Genomic DNA, 20625 nt, shown 5'->3' with positions numbered 1-20625 from the left:
GCATTTTGCAGTTGTCACCATGCAAGCAGTCCCAAACACATTTAACGATGCTGGAGTCTGGACGCTGGGGTGGTCAGTCCATTGTTCTGAGAACATCAGCAGCTTCTTTGTTGGATTTGCATATTTTTTTTTCTTTTTTGCCTTCTTAACAGCTTCATTCCAAACAAAAACCTTCTATTTCCCAAAAGCCAAAGATACTGACCACCTCTTCAAACAATGTACTTTGTCAAAAATGCGTTGAGACTAGTTCTAGTTTCTAACCCACCTGTGTTGTCTGTCATACTGTCTTCTGTGTTTGACTTTAAATGAGAACATTAAGGTCAATTTCTCCCAACTTTGTTTGGGATGGCAGTAAAGCACTGAATCTTGAATTTTGCCTCTTGTCTTTGCAGCTCCTCCAGATCTAGCTTTGTGTTTAGTTGGATGAAGATTATAAAGCATCTCTAGCCATGCCATGTCATGGTCTTTGCAGCTTTCAGCTTCTACACTGATCATTGGGTGGAGCTGTTGCACGTCTGTCGAGCCAGATTGTCCTACTCTTGCCCAGTGGTCATCGGTGACTACAGAAGTCCACTAGCCAATGGACAAAGATCTCCCAGCTGGCGATCTTCTGTGTTTGCGCGCTTTGGTTAAGCCCGGGGTTTATTGGAGTCATATAAAGCCGTGTACATAGATGTTATTCTGTTGACTTCAGTCTACTGTTCCCTTTTTCTTCTGTAGTATGAAACAATCCCCTTTCCAATTGTTCAAAGATCCTTAATCCAGCTCCAGATCCCCTTAATGCAGTGCGGCCCTAATAGGATCGCTGGTATTAACCCCAGGACAATACCGCCAGCTGTCGAAGAGCCCCCTATTGGTCAGCCTGCGGCGGTAGGCGAGGGGGGTGTGGTAAGGTAGAGAGAGAGAGAGATAGAGAGAGATAGATAGATAGAGAGAGAGAAAGAAAGGAAATGAGAGACAGCGAATGTGCCTGGACAATGTGATGGGCTTTAGTCTTGCTAAGAGTAACCGACCCTGGACGTTCACCCTGCAAAAAGGGACGTAAAAACTCACCTTCTTCCCAGCAGGCACTTCTCTACACCTTCCTAGTTCCTAGGCCTCTCCTGCATGTGCGTTTTCCAACTTCCTTCCTGCCTGTTTGGACCACTGAGCTGGGTTGAATGCATGGCTGACTGAACGGGCAGTGGATCGTGGAGACGCATCACCATGGCGCTCGGTGCAGCATGGGGCCGGGTGAAGAACGTGTGCCAGCAGAATGGCCTCCTCATCATGTCCGTGATGGCCGTGGTGGTCGGCTGCCTGCTGGGATTCTTCCTGCGCTCCAAACACCTCTCAGAGCAGGTCAGTTCTTGGGTTCCACACCTTCTAGCCAAGCAGGGTCCATCTCTAGTCTGGTGTCCAACACATCAAACTTGGTTACTGGACCCTGGCACACCAGGAACACAATTGGACATCTTAAAAACAACTTTTTAACACTTATTGAACTTTTTCTGTGTGCTAGCGAGGACATTCACCTTGTTAGACCAGTTGACCAGCTGGGACAATGTTTAAATAGATATTGAGAAACTTGCTTTGCATACAGAGTACGGTGCAAAAGTCAGAGACCATGCTTCATTCAGTGAAAATGGCCATTAAGTTTTTCATTTTCAGAAAAATACACTGAAAATACACAGAATCTCAACAACTAAATCGAATATTAATGTTTTCAGTATTTAACGTTTCCACAATTCCACAGTATTTAATGTTTCAGTATTAAATGTTTCCGTTTTCAGTATTTAACAAGTTTTTTTAAGAAATTTGCAGGGCTATTTTCCACATCTCCAGTCTTAGAAGTTGGCTGATCGTTTTCTGAAGTAATCAAACACATTCAGTGGTGTTGAGGTCTGGACTCTGGGGTGGTCAGTCCATTGTTCAGCTTCTTTGTTTGATGTGTCTGTCTCCTTTTCTCAGTGAGGTTCTTCTTGAACAGCTACACATCCTTTCAGACCCATAGCGCTGAGTCGTCTTCTCACAGTGGAAGGATGGACAGAAACACCTGTGGATGTTTTCAGATCTGAAGCAGCTTGATTTTCTCCTCTCTCTCAAAGATGAAAGCTTTAAGTGCTGTTTATCTGATGGGGGCAGTTTTGGTGTCCACCAGGTCTTCCAAGAGGTTGTTAGGAGTTTTTTCTCTGTAGCTTTTAATCATTTTTTGAACTCCAGTTTTGGAAACTCCTGTTTTTTTTCACTAATTTTCCTTTGACCTCCTCTTCCGTGTGTAAATGGATTATCTTATATCTAATCTCATCAGGAATCACCTGAAAAATGAATACTGTGCACTAGGGTGGTCTCTGACTTTTGCATAGTTTTGTACGTATCACTGCTGTCGGGACAAAACCTTGCATCTCCATTTTTAATTTTTTAAACCAGTTTGAAAAAGGCAGTTGCCTTTTATGTAATCTCAAAATTTCCTGATAAACGGACCAACAAAAACTGTCCAAAATGACTTGGAAAAATATATTTCCCCATTTACTTCCATTAAAAGTTAAGAGCGTTTGTGCTTGTCCTATAAAGTTACCTTTTTGGAGATAGGAGGTTTTGTTCTGACAGCAGCGATACACTCATTCTCAGTATGAAATCAAATCCCAAAAAAATCTTTAATACATGAAGTACAGCAGTGGTGCTGTTTGCCAGATGGTAAACAGGATCCTAGGAACATTCAAGTCATCCCTATAAGCTTGTCCGCTGTGAAGAACCGAGCAAATTATCGACATTTCTCGAGTTTGCAGAGCTTTTCTACCTCTCAGAAGGCTTTTAAATTCCAGACTCAGCAACAGACCTATTGATCTCCATTCTGATCATGTTGATAAACATCTGAAGCGGCAGCAAAAATCCAACACTGTGATTATGAAATAAGGAACCCAAGCTGATCCAGCTGCCAAGGAGGATTAGTTGTCAATCATGGACATACACTGAAGCAGGACTGCGGTTGAAAATCCTATCCTATAGCCAGAACTTGATTGCTCTGGGTGTTTCACTGGAGTCACATCTTCATTTTTGATAGCTGGATTGCACTAGAGCTGCACAGTGCGTAACTGATATTTGAATAGGCCAAGATGAGTTTTTTTTAAGTAGAAATTGAATTGAAAATTCTCCGGCACAGAATGACAAAAAGTTTTCCCACAGATAGTATTTGAATATGTGAAAGAGCGAAGGCAATTACCTCTAAAGTAAAATACCATCCCGGATTGATTGCTTTGCTACGGAGGCTTGTTATAATAGCTGAGCAGAGAAAATGTCGCTGGCAAGTGGATAGAGCAAAGAGTGAACCTTTAGCAAGACTAGCATCATTGCTCTTCCCAATTATTTCCATTCAGCGACATCCTCAAATAGAGGAGCATCATGTTTAATGACTCTAAGAAGCTTGAATCGTGAGCTTCTCTACAAGGCCGTCAAGGTCCAGGGCTGGCTTTACACGACGAAACTTGCATGCAACTAGTTGCGTGCTGTGAGTTGCATGCAAAGAAACAAATTCAAAAGAAATCAAATTTGCATGCAAGCCTTTTTATTACTCCACTAGTTAGCCAAACTAGCAGCTCATATTTTTGATACATCATATCGTTCTCCATATATAAAGTAATCTGCAATCTCTATTTACATATTTGTAGCATTTTCGTTGGTGAATTTTTTCCAGCGATTATTGCTGTTTAAAATCAGGAAGCAGGAAAAGATTTTTACTGCATATTTGAGTTTCAAATCTATTTTTTGTATGTTAAGCCTTTGAAAATGAACGTTTAACCAGCCTTTATGCTTTTATTAATGCTGTCCTAGAAGCAATGAGCTCTGTGTAAAATCAGGAGCATCAAAAGAGAAGAAAATGAATCTAGATGACAATAACAGCAGGCTAAAGAAGAATAAACGAAGCCATTCAAACAGCTGTTTGCGTTAGCTTGCTATTTATGCCAGCTATAGAAATATTAAAACTGTAAAAATTTGCTTGTCATGGCACTGAGACTCTGAGGATACTGAGCAAACTTGCGTAAAGTTTATCAAGAGTAAAGTTATTTCCTATTCCACGATCCAATGAACCATCTACAATTCCATTTTCTTGCTTATCAGTCCGGTGAGATAAGATTACAGCCTTCAATGTGATGCATTATCAGCGTTTTGATTGGCTGTTTCATGAAACTTGAGACAGTCTCAACTGTTGCAGCTGAGTTGCAAGTGAGTTGCAAGACACTTTACATTATGCAACTGGAGGAAAATCTATATGACTAAGGTTGCACGTAAGTTTCACATACAAAGCCAGCCTGGCTTAACAGTCACGTCTGACCCTGAGCGATGGAAACGCTTGGAGGAAAACAAGTTTTGACTGCGAGAGGTCCATCTAGAGAGGTTTCGTGTCCCTGGCAGATAGACAGCCTACCACAGCTCCTGCTGAATGATAAAAGGTAGTAAGCTGTGATTATTCTCAGACTTGTAATTAATTTTGTGATGCAATTAAAACACTTTTAAATGCCTCTACGGCACTCGTCCCAGAAGTTCATAACAAAATAAGCAAGATCGAGCTGGCAAGGCCTGAAATTCAAATGAGAGTTGGCAGCCCTTCATCATTTATTCACATAGGAAATGTATTTTCTATTAGTTTATCATTACGTCCAAAATTTTGTGCCCGTTTTGATCTTTTTTCTTGGAAATCTGTCTCACGGATTTCGAACATATGATCTGAATGACTCACCAAGGTGAGTGATTTTAAACTGCAAAAGTGCCTTGATTCAAATGTAGTCAAAACAGAGGAAATCCTCGACTGACTAATTTGGCGATTGGCATATGGCACTGTCAGTATGTTCTCGTTAACCTCAGCCAAGCAATATTTTGTTGTCTATCTGCTGAGCATTACAGCAGTTTAATGTTTACCAATGAGCCCATGGCATCCCCGCGGCCTTTTCAGAGCATGCCACATGGTGGGTCGACATAGGCTGTGCCTAGCCTGTGCCAGGTGTCCCAGTGGCAGATGCCTGGGCCTCAGGCCAGCTGTATAGCTTTCTGCATAGCATTAGCATAGCATAGCTCCATCAGCCGTGCATTCCAGCCATTTGTCAGCACTGATCCTGATCTTAAGCTCCGCTGGTCCCTCCCCCCTTTAATGCAGATTGTAAAGCGCTTTACTAGCAGCAGCAACTCCTCTTAAACACAATATGGCCCCATATCAGTTGCTGACGGAAGCAGCATTTCCACAAAGCTCTGATTAGAGCAAACTGCTGCTTCCTCTCTCGCTTTGACCTTTTAACTCACTTTTTCATTATGGCAGTTTCTGGACAATGACGTTATGAAATATCTAGCCATACAGTTGTTCCCATTTGAAGTCAAAATCTTTTGTTTGTCAGATGTACAATATGCCAAGGACATCTGTACACTGAGATGCTCACAGTGAGGTGATTACAGTCTGCAGCTGGACAATAAAATGTACACAAAAAAGAATACAACGTACTGAAAGTAACCAATAGCAAGAGTTCCAAAGCAGAGCTCTTACCAGCAGTTCAAATTACTGTGATTTCCCTACACCAGGGAACAGCAACCCAAATGTTAAGAGCCACTTATGTCTTACCTTTGTTGATCTGTTGCACTGAAATAGATGTCTGCTTTGACATTTTGATAGAGCCCTTTTTAACTTCAGTAGTAAAAGAGCCATTACCAAATTTACCAAAAACTAATGACAACAATGTTTTTCAATTTGTTTTTGGCTTTCAGAATGGGTATACAATGATACTCTATTGGTGATGGAATCTTATCTTTATAGATCCCCCCATGTTCATCTTTTGACCACAACTGGAGATTCAATTTCAAACACTGGTGCGCTGATAACAAACCGAAGACTTGGGGCAATGGCAGATAGCAACAGTTGCTAAGCAGTGATAGAGGGCTGAGAAAATAAGGCGGTGCTTGGCAGACAGCGTAATGATTTGATTTGCCATAACTTTTTGTGTATTCAAGTCATTATATCTAGTGAAACTGTCTAATTCTATTGGCAAATAAATTGCTTATTTCAAAGAATATTGTTTTCTTCAAAAAACAATGCTTGAAATAAATATGATTAGTTGAGAATAAGACTGTTTCAGTGATCAGGCTTTCTTTTACAACCTCTTGAGTTCTAGGTACTCACCAGGAAAATGTGAGGTACAAATACCAAAGAGCCAGGTGATTCCCTACACCAGGGAACAGCAACCCAAATGTTAAGAGCCACTTAATCCTTTTAATAAAAATCAAACCAGCTTGGGAGCCACAACACTTTATGTCCATTTTACTATCTCGGCCATAAATTTGTCTTAGTATGTGCTAGTATAGGCTAAAAATATATAAGATAACAATATATAATATTATATATAATATATAAAAATATATAACATAAACAAAAAAAGCAGATTTACTTTGCTCTGCTTTAAGCTTTAGCTCAGCTATAGCTGCTTTTCTCACATCTCCAGCAGGAAAGTTTTCCACAAAAGTATAATATTTTCTTGAAAAAATGTCCTCAACGTTTGACTTTTTATGAGGCTGATGTCAGCTTCTCATTCTCCAGCTTCTCGTTAGAATTTTCCTGTTCCACCTTAAATGGTGCCTGAGTGACTTCAGCTTCATGACTTTTAGTGTGACAGTTTCTCATTGCAGATTAAACGTATCAGGAAACCAGCTGGAGTGATTATAAATGCAAATGAGTCCATTCGTCTCATGACTAGAGAGCTTCATGACTAGAGTCAAATATTTCAGTGCATGGGGTTCTACAAAACAATAGCAATCAACTGGAGTATTGGATTGACATTAGTGCCTGACCGATTTTTAAGACTGATACCGATTTCGATATTTCAGAATTTAAAAATCCGATATATACAATCCTTTTTGCTCTTCATTTAGGCAGAATAAGTTTAACACTATAGTTTAACTGATCAATAACGTTAGTTGTTTTCCACTGATAAACATATCATTAGCTAACTTTGTGGCCAACGCACTTTCGCAATGAACAGCATTCTCAGCCGCTATAAGCAATGCTGCCAAAGAATTTTTGAAATGACGAGCTAGGGAGAAACAATAGGAAGGTTTTTTGTTTACTTGCTAGAACTGCCACAGTGTTTCAGAAATAAATCTACAATCAAGTCTGTCAACAGCTGGTAAGGAACCTTAGCCAACACCGGTCAACTACCATAACGTTAAATGTAGGCTAATTATGTTGTTTCTCTGACAGTATCAGTGTTCTAACAATCTGTCTCTTACCTATTTAATTTGAGTTCATTATAAAATATTCTAATTATTCTTTTAATTCTGGTAACATTTTCTGATAAGGACATTCACTAGCTTCATATTGAATTTTGCTGTTCCACCCTAAATGGTGCCACAGAATGTAACTGGTGCACCAGAATATAATTGTTGCACCATGTAAGGTAGAATGGGAAAATTCAAACAAGAAGGTGCCTGAGGCACCAGAATGTAACTGCTGCACCATTTAAGGTGGGATGGAAATTTTTTTGAGAAAGAAGAATAAGAAGCTGACTTCGTAGCTTCATAGTTTTAATGCTGGTAGGCTTTTTTGATTAAGCTGATTTAGGCTACCAAAATATCCTACCTACGAGGTTTTATGTATGGAGTTACCTATAAATATGCACTACGGTAGGACTTTACAACAAGGTAGCACAATTCGTCACGTTAATGCAGCTAAAGCAGGCATGGCTGATATGAATGTTGCCAGGCTTATTTAGGCTAAGAGGAGAAGTGATGGGGATATTTGTATTATTATTTAAGTGATGCATTTCATACGTGACAAATATAAACTTACCATAGACACTGATAACCTCTTTCATGGAATACTCTGTTTACATCAGCTGATTGTGGTTTGTGGTGTTCCAAACATGTATGTGTTGCCAACAGAGAAGCTGCAGAGTGTCCTCTGATGGACAAACTATGCAATGACAACACTCATAACATGGTTGAAGAATCTGTGTTCTGTCTATAAACTGCCATTTATCAGCCATTACCGATTTATCTGCAATGAGCTGATATCAGTACACCGATTTATCAGTCAGGCTCTAATCAGCATAAACCCAACCAACACTGCAACATCCTAAAGCATGCATCCGCTCACCACAGGCATAATGAAGACAACATGGCGGGCATGAAAAATGTTTATGGGTCATTTATGTCTTACCTTTGTTGATCTGTTGCACTGAAATAGATGTCTGCTTTAACATTTTGATAGAGCCCTTTTTAACTTCAGTAGTAAAAGAGCCATTACCAAATTTACCGAAAACTAATGACAACAATGTTTTTCAATTTGTTTTTGGCTTTCAGAATGGGTATAAAATGATACTCTATTGGTGATGGAATCTTATCTTTATAGATCCCCCCAAGTTCATCTTTTGACCACAACTGGAGATTCAATTTCAAACACTGGTGAAATAAGGCGGTGCTTGGCAGACAGCATAATGATTTGATTTGCCATAACTTTTTGTGTATTCAAGTCATTTTATCTAGTGAAACTGTCTAATTCTATTGGCAAATAAATTGCTAATTTCAAAGAATATTGTTTTCTTCAAAAAAACAATAGTTGAAATAAATATGATCAGTTTAGAATAAGACTGTTTCAGTGATCAGGCTTTCTTTTACAACCTCTTGAGTTCTAGGTACTCACCAGGAAAATGTGAGGTACAAATACCAAAGAGTCAGGTGATTATGATGGTAAGCCGTCAAACCCCAGTGGGCACCAATCCTGGTCCTGGAGATCAACCTTCCTGCAGAATCTAGTTCCAACTCCAACCTGCTACACCTGCTCCGGCTCATTAAGGTCTTCAGAAATCCTTGATTGGCTGCATCAAATGCATTAGTATAGACGTGGAGAGGGTCAGCATGTTAGATGCAGGTTGGAACTAAACTCTGCAGGAAAATAGATCTCCAAGAGGAGGGTTGGTGACCACTGGTCTAACTTTACTACACTGAAATGCCCAAATGGTTCTAGGCATTAACTGGGTACAAACTCCACAGTACTGTGTAAACATTTTGAGTATAAAATACCATGATGTAAAAACATTGTACATGAATGAATTATAAAGAGTTTTATATAGTATGTACCTACGTATTACTGATGAATGAAACTGGGCTGTAAAAGAAAGCAATAATTCTTACTGTCATTTTACAGGTTCCTTACCATTTAAAAATCCTCCAAAAAGTATTTGTACTGCTGTCCGTTTATGCTATATGACTTACTTGGATGTGTTTCTGATTTACTTCCATGCCTAAATGACAATACAGTGAAATTTAGTTTGTTTGTACTGACCAAATGTGAAATATTTGAGATATTTTTCTGTATAGCTTAATAGCTAGAACCTGTTAGTCATTTCAGTGTAGTTTAGTTAGACTGTGTTGGTACTTAACATGATTTTACCCAAAATAATCACACAGCACTTTAAACAATGTGCTCCACATTTACTCAGGTACTACTTTGAAAAGTGAGGACTGTAAAAGTAAGTCTCACCATTTTATTAGGTAATAAATTATGACATAATAAATTAACTTTACTTAAAGCTACACTGCGTAAGTTTTGGCGATTTGGAGACTTCTCTGGTGGAAATGTGTAACTACACCCAATGTGCAGAAGGACCTTTTGTAACATGGCTGCTTCATGTCTCTTCCCCAAGGGGATGAATCTGATGATTTTAATTCAAAGAGAATTCAGTCAAAACTTTGCGAAAGATGAGGATGTGAGCAAATTATCTACTGTTATCACCAGATCTTCATCAGTATAGCGTTGATTTTGCATATTAGACCTAAACATTGAGCCACACCTTCTTTTTGAGCCTGTGATTTTGAGCCATTAATACATAAAGACATATGATGTGCTCCAAAAACTTCCGACCCGACACCTCTGACTTTTAAATGATTATTTCAGGCTTTACACAGCGACTCGCAGCAGCACACACCCACCATATTTTAGCCTGTTATCTTTTCTTCTCACAGAGTAATGCTTCTTCTTTCAAAACTAAAAAATCTTACATAGTGCAGCTTTAATTTTAAAATATTCTTACAACAATGTCAAAATAAGACAAGATATTTCACTTGCCAAGATATCATTTTTTGCAGCATCAAACACAGATTACATGATTAAGCATAAGGATAATCCTCAAATTTTGTGGCCTAAGAGCCCGAGTCAGGAATGACTACAACTCTATGACGCTCTTGTTTACAGATGAATTTGGTGCTAGTTACGAAACATTTTTCAACATTTCTGTTCCTGAATATAATTTCATCAGTTTGTTCTTTTTGCCGGTATTGACGCAGCACAGCAGGGTGCTGGACCCAAGATAGTAGCTCCAAATGTCATGCAGTTACTTCGCAATGATTTCATTCTTAATGATCCTTATACCAGGAGGGTCGTTTCCTGGAGCACCGATATTTTGACCACCTGGGTCAAGAGTAGAAAGATTCTTCCTGTTCACTCAATGTCAATTGCATCATTCTTCAGCTACGTAACGTGTGTTTTCACTGCCTTTCTGTTTGAAGGAGGTGAAGTACTTCCAGTTCCCTGGAGAGCTGCTCATGAGGATGCTGAAGATGCTCATCCTGCCTCTTGTCGTCTCCAGGTAGGAGCACTGATCTTTCAGAGGTCTTTCTCCAAGATAAATCCTTGAATAAAGACCTAGTCAATATATGTAATATTTCTCATGTTGAGATTGTTGTATATAACTTATTATAAGAATATTTAACTTGTTTCTCACTTTACTTGTTTTGAGTAATTTTTATCAAGTATAATTATTTCACTACAATTGCACATAATATTGCTTATTTTAAAAAATAAGCTTGAAACAAGTAAAATCTGAAAATACAACAATCTTAACATGAGAAATATTATATATATTGACAAGACTTAGGACAGTTTCACATTGCCAAGATCATTTTTTTGCAGTGTAAAAGCAAATTTGTTTCTAAAAAGCATGTTTTTTCAGGGTCATGTTTTAATTTTTATATAAAAAAGGGAAGGCAGGTCAAGTCATGATATTTTGGAATATTTTTCATTAACATTCACTTCAAATCTCTGTAAAATTTTGTGAACAAAACATATAAATTTAGTGGATATATCTAATATTTTTCATTTTGAGAATGTTGTAAGCTTATGATAAGATTATATAACTTATTTCTAGACATCTTTTGCCCGTTTTAAGTGTTTTTAGTAAGTCAAATGATCTCACTATGTTGACAGATAATTTTGCATGTTGTAAGAAATATGCATGAAACAAGTAACATTATCTGCCAATAGAGTAAAATCATTTCACTGAGTAAAATCACCAAAAACAAGTAAAATATGTCTAGGAATAATTTAAATAATCTTACAATAATACATAAAATTAGATATATTGACTAGATCATTTCACTTGCCAAGATACCATTTTTTGCAGTGTAGCTGTTTCAGTGTGAAAATGAACTGAATTGCTGGATAAAGAATTTCACGGTCACAGTAAAATCTGTTGTGAAGATCAAAAAAAGTAAGTTGTCCAGAAAAAAACATGCTGATAGCAGTCAATCGGACAAAGACTAAGAAGGAATGAGCACATTTGGTGAGGTCACTGGTGGATAATGTGGCAGGAGGGTTACTGGGATCACGGGTCTGTTCCTGGTTTCTTCATCAGTCCAAGGTTTTCATTTCTTTTGAGCGAGCGCATTGGTGGAGAGAGGAGCTCAGGAGGGCAGTGGGGGTGGTTCTGTCTAATAGCATCAAGCTGCTGTGATTTTGTGGTGTACAACTCACAAAATAGGATAAAAGCACTCATACCAAATGATTACACGCTGGACGCTTTGTCAGAGTAAGCTACTTAAATTTCATGTGGCAGCAAAGACTAGAGAAGTTGATCCCTGCCCTTCCCAACACGCACACACTCATGAGATGCTGAACAGAAGGGCCAGGTCAGTGTTCCAGTTACCCGGTTTCACAGTCACATAAACACACACACTCACAGTGGTGCATTGGAGAGTGGTTCATGCTCGTCCATGAAAGAAGGCCCAAAGCCAGAGCCCTTCGGCACGTGAGGGTCAAGCCCTTAATTACTGCTAATCTGGGAGAACCAACTGCACACACTCTCCAGCCAAGGCCTCCCACCACAAGTGAGAAAGAAGCACTGCCAAGTGCAATTATTCAGAGAAAACAGCCACCTTGCAGTCCATAGCATTGATTCTGCACTATCAACCCAGAAACAAATGGAAGATAAACATTAGCATGGAGCTACTGCATAGCAGAGCAACCCAACCTTGTACCTTTGTTACTTGTAGAGCTACAATTAGGCCTGAACAAAATTCTGTCTGAGCACAAAAAAAATCCATTAGAACCAGATTGAAGATTGAAACCATATTAGCTATTCTGTATGAACCTGAATGCACCTAACAAAATTCTGTCTGAGCCCGATTGCCGTCCGATAAAATTCTGTCTTAACCCGACTGTAGGCAACAAAATTCTGTCTGAACCTGACTCTAGCCCACAGAATTCTGTCTGGACCCGACTGTAGCCCACAGAATTCTGTCTGGACCCGACTGTAGCCCAACAAAATTCAGTCCTAACCCAACTGTAGCCCAACAAAATTCTGTCTGAACCCGACTGTAGCCCAACTAAATTCTGTCTGAACCCGACTGTAGGCAACAAAATTTTGTCTGAACCGACTGTAGCCCAACAAAATTTTGTCTGAACCCGACTGTAGCCCAACAAAACTCTGTCTGAACCCGACTGTAGCCCAACAAAACTCTGTCTGAACCCGACTGTAGCCCAACAGAATTCTGTCTGTACCCGACTGTAGCCCACAGAATTCTGTCTGAACCCGACTGTAGCCCAACTAAATTCTGTCTGACCCGACTGTAGCCCACAAAATTCTGTCTGAAGCCGACTGTAGCCCAACAGAATTCTGTCCGAACCCGACTGTAGCCCAACTAAATTCTGTCTGAACCCGACTGCAGCCCAACAATATTCTGTCTGTACCCGACTGTAGCCCAACTAAATTCTGTCTGAACCCGACTGTAGCCCAACTAAATTCTGTCTGTACCCGACTGCAGCCCAACAATATTCTGTCTGAACCCGACTGTAACCCAACAAATTCTGTCTGAACTCGACTGAAGCCGGAAAAAATTCTATCTGAGCCCGACTGTAGCCCAACAAAATTCTGAGTCTGACTGTAGCCCAACAAAATTCTGAGTCCACCTGTAGCCCCCAACCGGACACCAAAGAAAACTCCACATTCCTAATAAAGACTAAAGCAGGGGTAACTGCAGGTGGGAGAAGGACTATGAGAAGCCCCAGTGAGCTGATTCCTGTTAAGGCACTGACCTACGATAAGGCACCTGTGTGTTTATCTGGGTCAGTAGTATCAACCTGATCTACCCTTCAGACATAACACAGCACAGGCCAGGAGCTGCTCTCGCCTCGGCCACTTTTTCCCCATGGCGAAAACCGACAAATTAATCAAGTTGCATGCTAGGAGCTTAAGGGGCCACTGCAGGGTCCTGCACACCATCCATGTTTCTGCACCATCTGCCCACCAACATGCGTGGAGAGACCAGATTATAAGATGAGTGCAGGGGGGCAAGCAAGCGAAGACAGGTCAGCGTTCCATTATACCTCCTCGCATGTGTCACAAAAGAGTTTTATCAGTTGTTTGGGAGATGTAAACCTGAAAAAGTAAAAGTGATGTAAAGGTGAGCATCTGTTGATATTTGATGTTGATGTTGTTGGCCACATGATATTTAAAGCTGGGTTATGTTATTAGAGCCGCTTAACCTTGCAAGCAACATGGCCTTGAGTCTTGGGCAGGAGGGATTTGGAATACAGCTTGAGCTGGGAAGCCTTGATTTAAAAAGACAGAAGAAAATGCTTCTAAAATATATTGTAGGCCATTTAATACCACTGATGATCGCAATGTCCAGTAACACGTATGAACGAAGTCCAAAATGCTCATAGTATTCTAACTAACATAGTGGACAAACCACAGTTAAATCAGATGTGCTTAGCCAGGGTCACAAAGAGCCATTTTGTCGTTTCAAAAAAAATCAAACCACCTTGGGAACCACAACATTTTATGTCCATTTTACCATCTTGGCTGTAAATATGTCTCAGTATGTGCTGATGTACTAGTTTAGACAGAAAAATATAAATGTAAACACAGACTTACTTTGCTCTGCTTTAAGCTTTAGCTCAGCTATAGCCGCTTTTCTCGCATCTCTGACAGGAAACTTTTCCTCAAAAGTAGAACAGTTTCTTGTAAAATGTCTCTCAGTGTTTAATATTTTACAAGGCTGAAGTCGCTTCTCAATCACCAGCTTCTTGGATGAATTTTCCCGTTCCACCTTAAATGGTGCCTGAGGTGCCAAAATGTAACTGCTGCACTTTTTAAGGTGGAACGGGAGAATTCGAACAAGAAGCTGGTGAACAAGGAGCTGACTTCAGCTTTGCGACTTTTTAGTGTTTGACAGTTTCTCGTTGCAGATTAAATGTATCAGGAAACCAGCTGGAGTGATTATAAACGCAAATAAGTCCATTCATCTCCAAATTATCGATGTTCATCTTAAATCTTTTTCTTTGCCTTTTCGTTACTACTAGCTAGACTACATTGTTATGGTGACCAGCAGTCATGTTTAGGATGAAAGGTTGGTGAATTAGCTGATATAGGCTGCCTTAACTCCAGCGTTTAAGACCATTTGCTGTTAAAACTGTACACATAAGACTAATCAAATGATAAAATAATAAAAATAAGTAAAATAAATGATAATAATAAAACCATTAATCAAGAAAGCAACTAAAATAGATAATATTGAAGAAAGTAAAATAAAAAACTAAAGCAACTAAAACAGTTGTGGTCTGAGTGGAGGTGGTTAAAGGTTTAAAATGGTCGAGAAAGGGGATCCGGTCACTGGAGCGGGTCTGATCATTTCCATTGTTTACAGAGAGCACTGATGTGATGTGAGAAGGCATGTGGTCAGTGAGCGTTCTGCCAGTGTGTTTCCCGCCCAGCTGTCAGAGAGGACAGCGTGCAGTGATGAGTACTGCCTCCGGTAATGAACCTCAGAGTCGAGTGAAAGACCGAGTCTAAGGGCTTGAGGCTTTTGGCAGGCGCATGTCTGTATATTACATCACCATAATCAATTATTGATAACAGAGCCGTCTCAACAATCCTTTTTCTACTGTGCTCTTGGAAATATAGTGCAGCCATTTACTCACCGTTTCAGTGCAGTTATCCACGTTATTGTGAAGAACTGATGCAATCGCCTGCTGTGAGCTGCAGTGAAACAATTTAGCAATACTGTTTTTTAAATCAATTACACAGAATTCCAAGCACCACAGAAGAGCTCGTCCTCACAGTCATGTGTGAAGGCTGAGGCCATTTTTTGAAGAAAAAAACATGTTTTTCTGCAATTTTAATTACAACAATCTATACATGACTATGGAATATATGATTTAAATGACATAAAGAAAACAAACGCCAAATAAATATTATAAAATATAGAATGAAAGGAGTCGTGTCACTGGTGTTACTGCGTAACAAAAAATCTCTTATTTTGAAATAAAAATCACACTGATGACATCACGACTTCCTTTTACCTGTTTTCTGAGGATCTATGAAGAAAAGCACATGGTGCTTGAGTGTTGCTAACAGTTTGCTATAGTATCTCTTGTGGTTGCTGATGTGTTCCAGTTGGTTGCTAGGGTGCTGCTAGGTGGTTGCTGTTGTATTCCAGATGGTTGCTAGGGTGTTGCTGAGTGGTCGCTATGGCATCCCAGGTGGTTGCTTGTTAACAGTTTGCTATGGTGTGTCTTTCAGTTATCAGAGATTTTCTCATTCAGCTCATGATTTCATATGAAGCTTTTAGTTGGCATCACTGGTGTGACCGACTTTATTCTGAGGTCATTGTGAAAAAATAGAATACAAAATAATTAAATTCCATATTTTAGTGGATATTCCATGATTGACAACATGTGGTTTGATGCTCTGTAGCAGTTATTTTGTAAAATGCATTGTTCATTAAAATGTCTCTGGTGTTCCTTTCTTATGTGTAACACCAATGAGGATTGTAACACCAGTGAAACCTACGGAGAGATAGAAAAGTGGACGTTTCTGCAGAATGACCCAATTACAGCCTGTAACTGTGTCTGTACTTCACACTGCGCCTGACCATTGAAAGACATAACAGGGAAGAAACAATGTAGAAACAAGTAATCAGTTTTTTACAGCACTAATTATCGTCTTCATCCCAGCAGATGCACTGCAATGTTTTTGCAGTAATAACTCTAATATTATAAAAGTCATGCTGCAAGAGCTGGATGCATTTTCACTATAAGTGGAAAACAATATTATTTATTACTACCACTTAATACTACTTATTTAATTTATTATTTATTAAGAACTAGACATATATCATGTCATTTTTAGGTTACCTCTAAGTGTTACCATTATTTTTCTATTTTATTACCAACCTGTTCCCTTGACTTATTATTTAGAACTAATTTATTATTTAGAACAACTACAAAATTTGCATGTAATTTACAGATCAGTACAACCTATTACTATTATATTGCTAAGGTGTTGCTAGGAAGCCGCTGTCATATGGTCGCTAGGGTGTTCCTAGGTGGCTGTTATGGTGGTTGCTTGAGTGTTGCTAACAGTTTGCTATAATATCTCTTGTGGTTGCTGACGTGTTCCAGTTGGTTGCTAGGGTGCTGCTAGGTGGTTGCTGTTGTATTCCAGATGGTTGCTAGGGTGTTGCTGAGTGGTCGCTATGGCATCCCAGGTGGTTGCTTGTTAACAGTTTGCTATGGTGTCTTGTTAACGTGGTTGCTATGGTGTTTCAGGTGGTTGCTAGGTGGTGCAATGGTTCTTCTGTTTACTGACTTCATAATTCCCATTTAGCTTGAAAAACCTAAGGCTAAGCTCATGATTAATGCTCATGATGGCAAGACCACTCAAACACAGCTGGGATATAGACAGTCTGAGATAGATCTTTATGCGTCTGGATAAATTGGCTAAATTTCCTGAACGTTTATAACAACTACTGGCTACAGCGTGAAGTTTAGCTTCCCATAACCTCCCAATTTCTAAGTTTGTCAGCCATTCAACAGTAGACTATTAACTAATGTTAACAAACTGAGGAAAAGCTCTGTTTTTCCCGTCCTCTATATAGGACACTACTTTAATCATGAAAGTATGATATCTACATCTAAACAATGCATTATACACTTATATATAAGAAGCTGTGAACCCCATGACAACATAAAATGGCTTTAAATGTTGCATATTTTGCAAATAAATAAATAAATAAACTATTAGTGTCACGCTTTTCAGCCCTGATGTTGAATAGCAATTCAAAGTCATCCTGTCCGCCTCTACTATGGATAGCAGAGAAATAACGTAGCTCATTGTTGTTACACGTTTTGACTGAACATCATAAAGTGCTTATGCCTAGTGAGTTACCCTGCACGCTTTAGAAATGTATAATAGTTTTATCTAATAAGTAAATGTAAAACATATGACCTAATTCATGCCATTGGGGGCCCTCCTCAGCAGATGAGGTCCCTACACAACATGCTTACTTTGCGTATAGGAGAAAATGGCAACACTGATAGCGATATTGGAACCTTGGGTATCAGCTAATCCCAACATCGATCTAATATTTATCTAAAGCTTTAAAAGTGCCATAGAATGCATTAATAATTTACCATTTTCAACCCTATGATTTGGCCCTAGAATAAAACAAGCTGTTTCCCTTTTATGGGGGGGCTCATGAATAATTTGATGAGCTCTGCTCTGATTGGCTGGTTTACAGCAAGGCACCAAGATGGCTCAGAAGCAACATGTTGAAATTGACACAGGAAGGAAAATATAATGAACCTCTGTGTGAATAACTGAGGTCGTCATACTATTTAGTTAGCTATGCTAGTTACCTGGAGCCTCCTAGTAGCTAACAATTAGCTACTTTCACTAGCTACTTGCTTTTAATCTCAACAACAACACACAGTAAATTAATGTTGTTAGCCTCACTATGAAGCTTTCTGTTTAATATGATCTGCTTCACGTGTCAAGAAGTGGATAAAATCACACAGCTTGGCTGCTTACAGGCTGCTGTTGATGTTGTGATGCTAGTAAAGCTGGAACTGCCCCTCCGTCTCTTCCGGGTCAAACACTGAGCGGAGCTGCTCGATATGGTCCAATGTTTGAGAAACCGTCAGGAGTGAAATAAACAAAGCAAACGATTTAAAGTTGTCCAGGATCCTGTTAAAGATGTGGGAGCTGAAGTTGGCCTCCTATACGCTAGCCTGTTTTGCGAATTTCCCATTCCACCTTAAATGCTGCCGCAGCTGCATTCTGGTGCCTGTAGAAACTGTAGCATTTAAGGTGGAACAGAACACTCAATTAAGAAGCTGGCAAATAGCCAACTTTAGCCTCGTTTAAAGATGAACATCAGCCATGCCTGCTGACAGTTTGGTTCCTTGGGAAGGGAATGAAAAGTGCTGACGTTCGCTTCATAGCCTGGAACGGTACATTTCTGCACATAGTCTGCCATTTTCATTGCTGTTGCTCTGTTGTCATTGTTTCATTCTCCACAATACCTGCTAGGCTAGAACGTGGGCTGGTGTTTGTACATTTGGGGGTGTAAATATTAATGGGTCAAGACTGTTATGTAACAGTTTAGGATTTTGGGACTGGCCCTTTTTAATGCCTTCTTTTGCAAAAGTGTTTGAGGCTCACGGTATATCAGTTCCATGTACTGAACTCTCTTTATTCAACTAGACCAGAGGTCGCAACCCAAATGTTAAGAAGAGCCATTTTGTCCTTTCAACAGAAATCAATCCACCTTGGGAGCCACAACATTTTATGTCCATTTTACCATCTTGGCTGTAAATATGTCTCAGTATGTGCTGATGTTCTAGTATAGACAGAAAAATATAATATAAACGGAAACGCAGACTTACTTCGCTCTGCTTTTCTCGCATCTCCAGCAGGAAACTTTTCCTCAAAAGTAGAACAGTTTCTTGTAAAATGTCTCTCAATGTTCGACCTTTCTTCAGCTTCTCATTCACCAGCTTCTTGTTAAATTTTCTTAAATGGTGCCTGAGATGCCAGAATGTAACTGCTGCGCCATTCAAGGTGGAACTGGAAAATTTGAATAAGAAGCTGGTGAAAGAGAAGCTTCGTGACTTTTTAGTGTTTGACAGTTTCTCATTGCAGATTAAACATATCAGGAAATCAGCTGGAGGGAATATAAATAATAAGTCCAAATAAGTCCATTCCCCTCCAAATTATCGATGTTCGTATTAAATCTTTCTTTGTCTTTTTTATTAGCTACTAGCTGGGCGGGAGTGTTATTTATGTTGCTATGGTGACCAGCAGTCTGCGTGCTGATCTTCAGGGTTAAAGGGTGAATTAGCAGTTCTACATTAACTCCAGAGTTTAAGACCATTTATTGTTAAACTGTGTTGAACGATCAGCAGAGCTTTATTTTACTGTAAAGGAGGATTATCTTATTTTATTGGAGCTGCATGTTGCCGACCCCTGAACCAGGCCAATGTAAATACAGTACAGGGTAAATACATTCTATGGCACCTTTAAAATGGGTTTTGTTTAACTGTAGCACTTCACTGAAGATGGTCATCTTAAAGTCGTGCTCTATCCAGCATTTTCTGCTGATATCAGTTGGACACTGATTCTGGAATCGTATTGGTGCCATCCCTGGGCGCTATGCCACAAAACGCCACATTAGATGACTCAGTGAGACTCTCCGCCGGGGTGATTATGTGCTTTTCTTGTTTGTTTGTTTGGAAGGTCGATTGTTTTATCAGATGCATCGGGAAAGAGGAAGCTAATAGCTCTGAGTCACACCACGGCAATTAAACTCAATCAACTAACAGTTCAATCAGTCACAACAATCAGTCACAACATCGCCGACCGCTGTGGAGGGAAAACCCAGGCGAGAGGCCTGAGCAGGACCTTCCCATCTCCAGGCAGGATTAGAGTAATGCTCTTGAGGGGGAGAGGTGCGGGCAGTAAGCTCCAGATGGTCCAGAACTTCTGCTGCCAGGCCACACCAGGAACACGCAGGGTCAGGCAGCACGGAACCTAATCCAACCTCTGACATCACGGACATAAAACTGCCCGAACCTGCACCACATGCATGGAGAACGCAGCTTCACTGCAGGTCTGCGATGATATCTTTGATTTGAACACGTTTGAATATGAGTAGCATCAGAGAGGAAAAATGCCACAAACCGTGACTGAAGGAATGGCAAAGAAGCACAGCCTGTCTGGTTATAGTGGGGAGCCTGTTCTAATAATACACAGTACCGTTCAAAAGATTGGAGTCATTGTTTTTATTCAAAATTAATTTACTTTTGTTGTATTTACAGTTCTAAAAAATTAAAACCCAGAATGAAGTTCTAATAAAAAAAATCTAGCATGAAGCTTTAATAAAATTAGAATAAAGTTATAATAAAATTTGTATCCAGAATGAAGTTCTGATAAGTTAATATCTAGAATACATTTCTAATAAAATGAATATACCAAAATATTATGAAGAATGAAATTAATATCAGAATAAAGTTCTAATAAAATTAATATGCAGAAATTCTAATAATACAAAGAA

The 20625-nt window shown here is 39.5% G+C and overlaps 1 protein-coding gene across 2 annotated transcripts in view; it reads left to right on the top strand.

The window, feature by feature from the left end:
* Positions 1 to 1206: 1206 nt before the first annotated feature.
* Positions 1207 to 20625, top strand: part of slc1a7a (solute carrier family 1 member 7a) — a 44509-nt gene continuing 25090 nt past the window's right edge. For both annotated transcript variants that reach the window (XM_036596555.1, XM_036596553.1), the window contains exons 1-2: positions 1207 to 1341; positions 10522 to 10601. In XM_036596555.1, the coding sequence (XP_036452448.1) occupies positions 1207 to 1341; positions 10522 to 10601 (215 nt within the window). The remainder of the gene's footprint in view (positions 1342 to 10521; positions 10602 to 20625) is intronic.

The sequence above is a fragment of the Colossoma macropomum genome, unplaced genomic scaffold (assembly GCF_904425465.1).
Source record: "Colossoma macropomum unplaced genomic scaffold, Colossoma_macropomum, whole genome shotgun sequence".
In the NCBI taxonomy this organism is placed as follows: Eukaryota; Metazoa; Chordata; class Actinopteri; order Characiformes; family Serrasalmidae; genus Colossoma; species Colossoma macropomum.
This window is presented reverse-complemented; position numbering and strand designations above follow the sequence as displayed.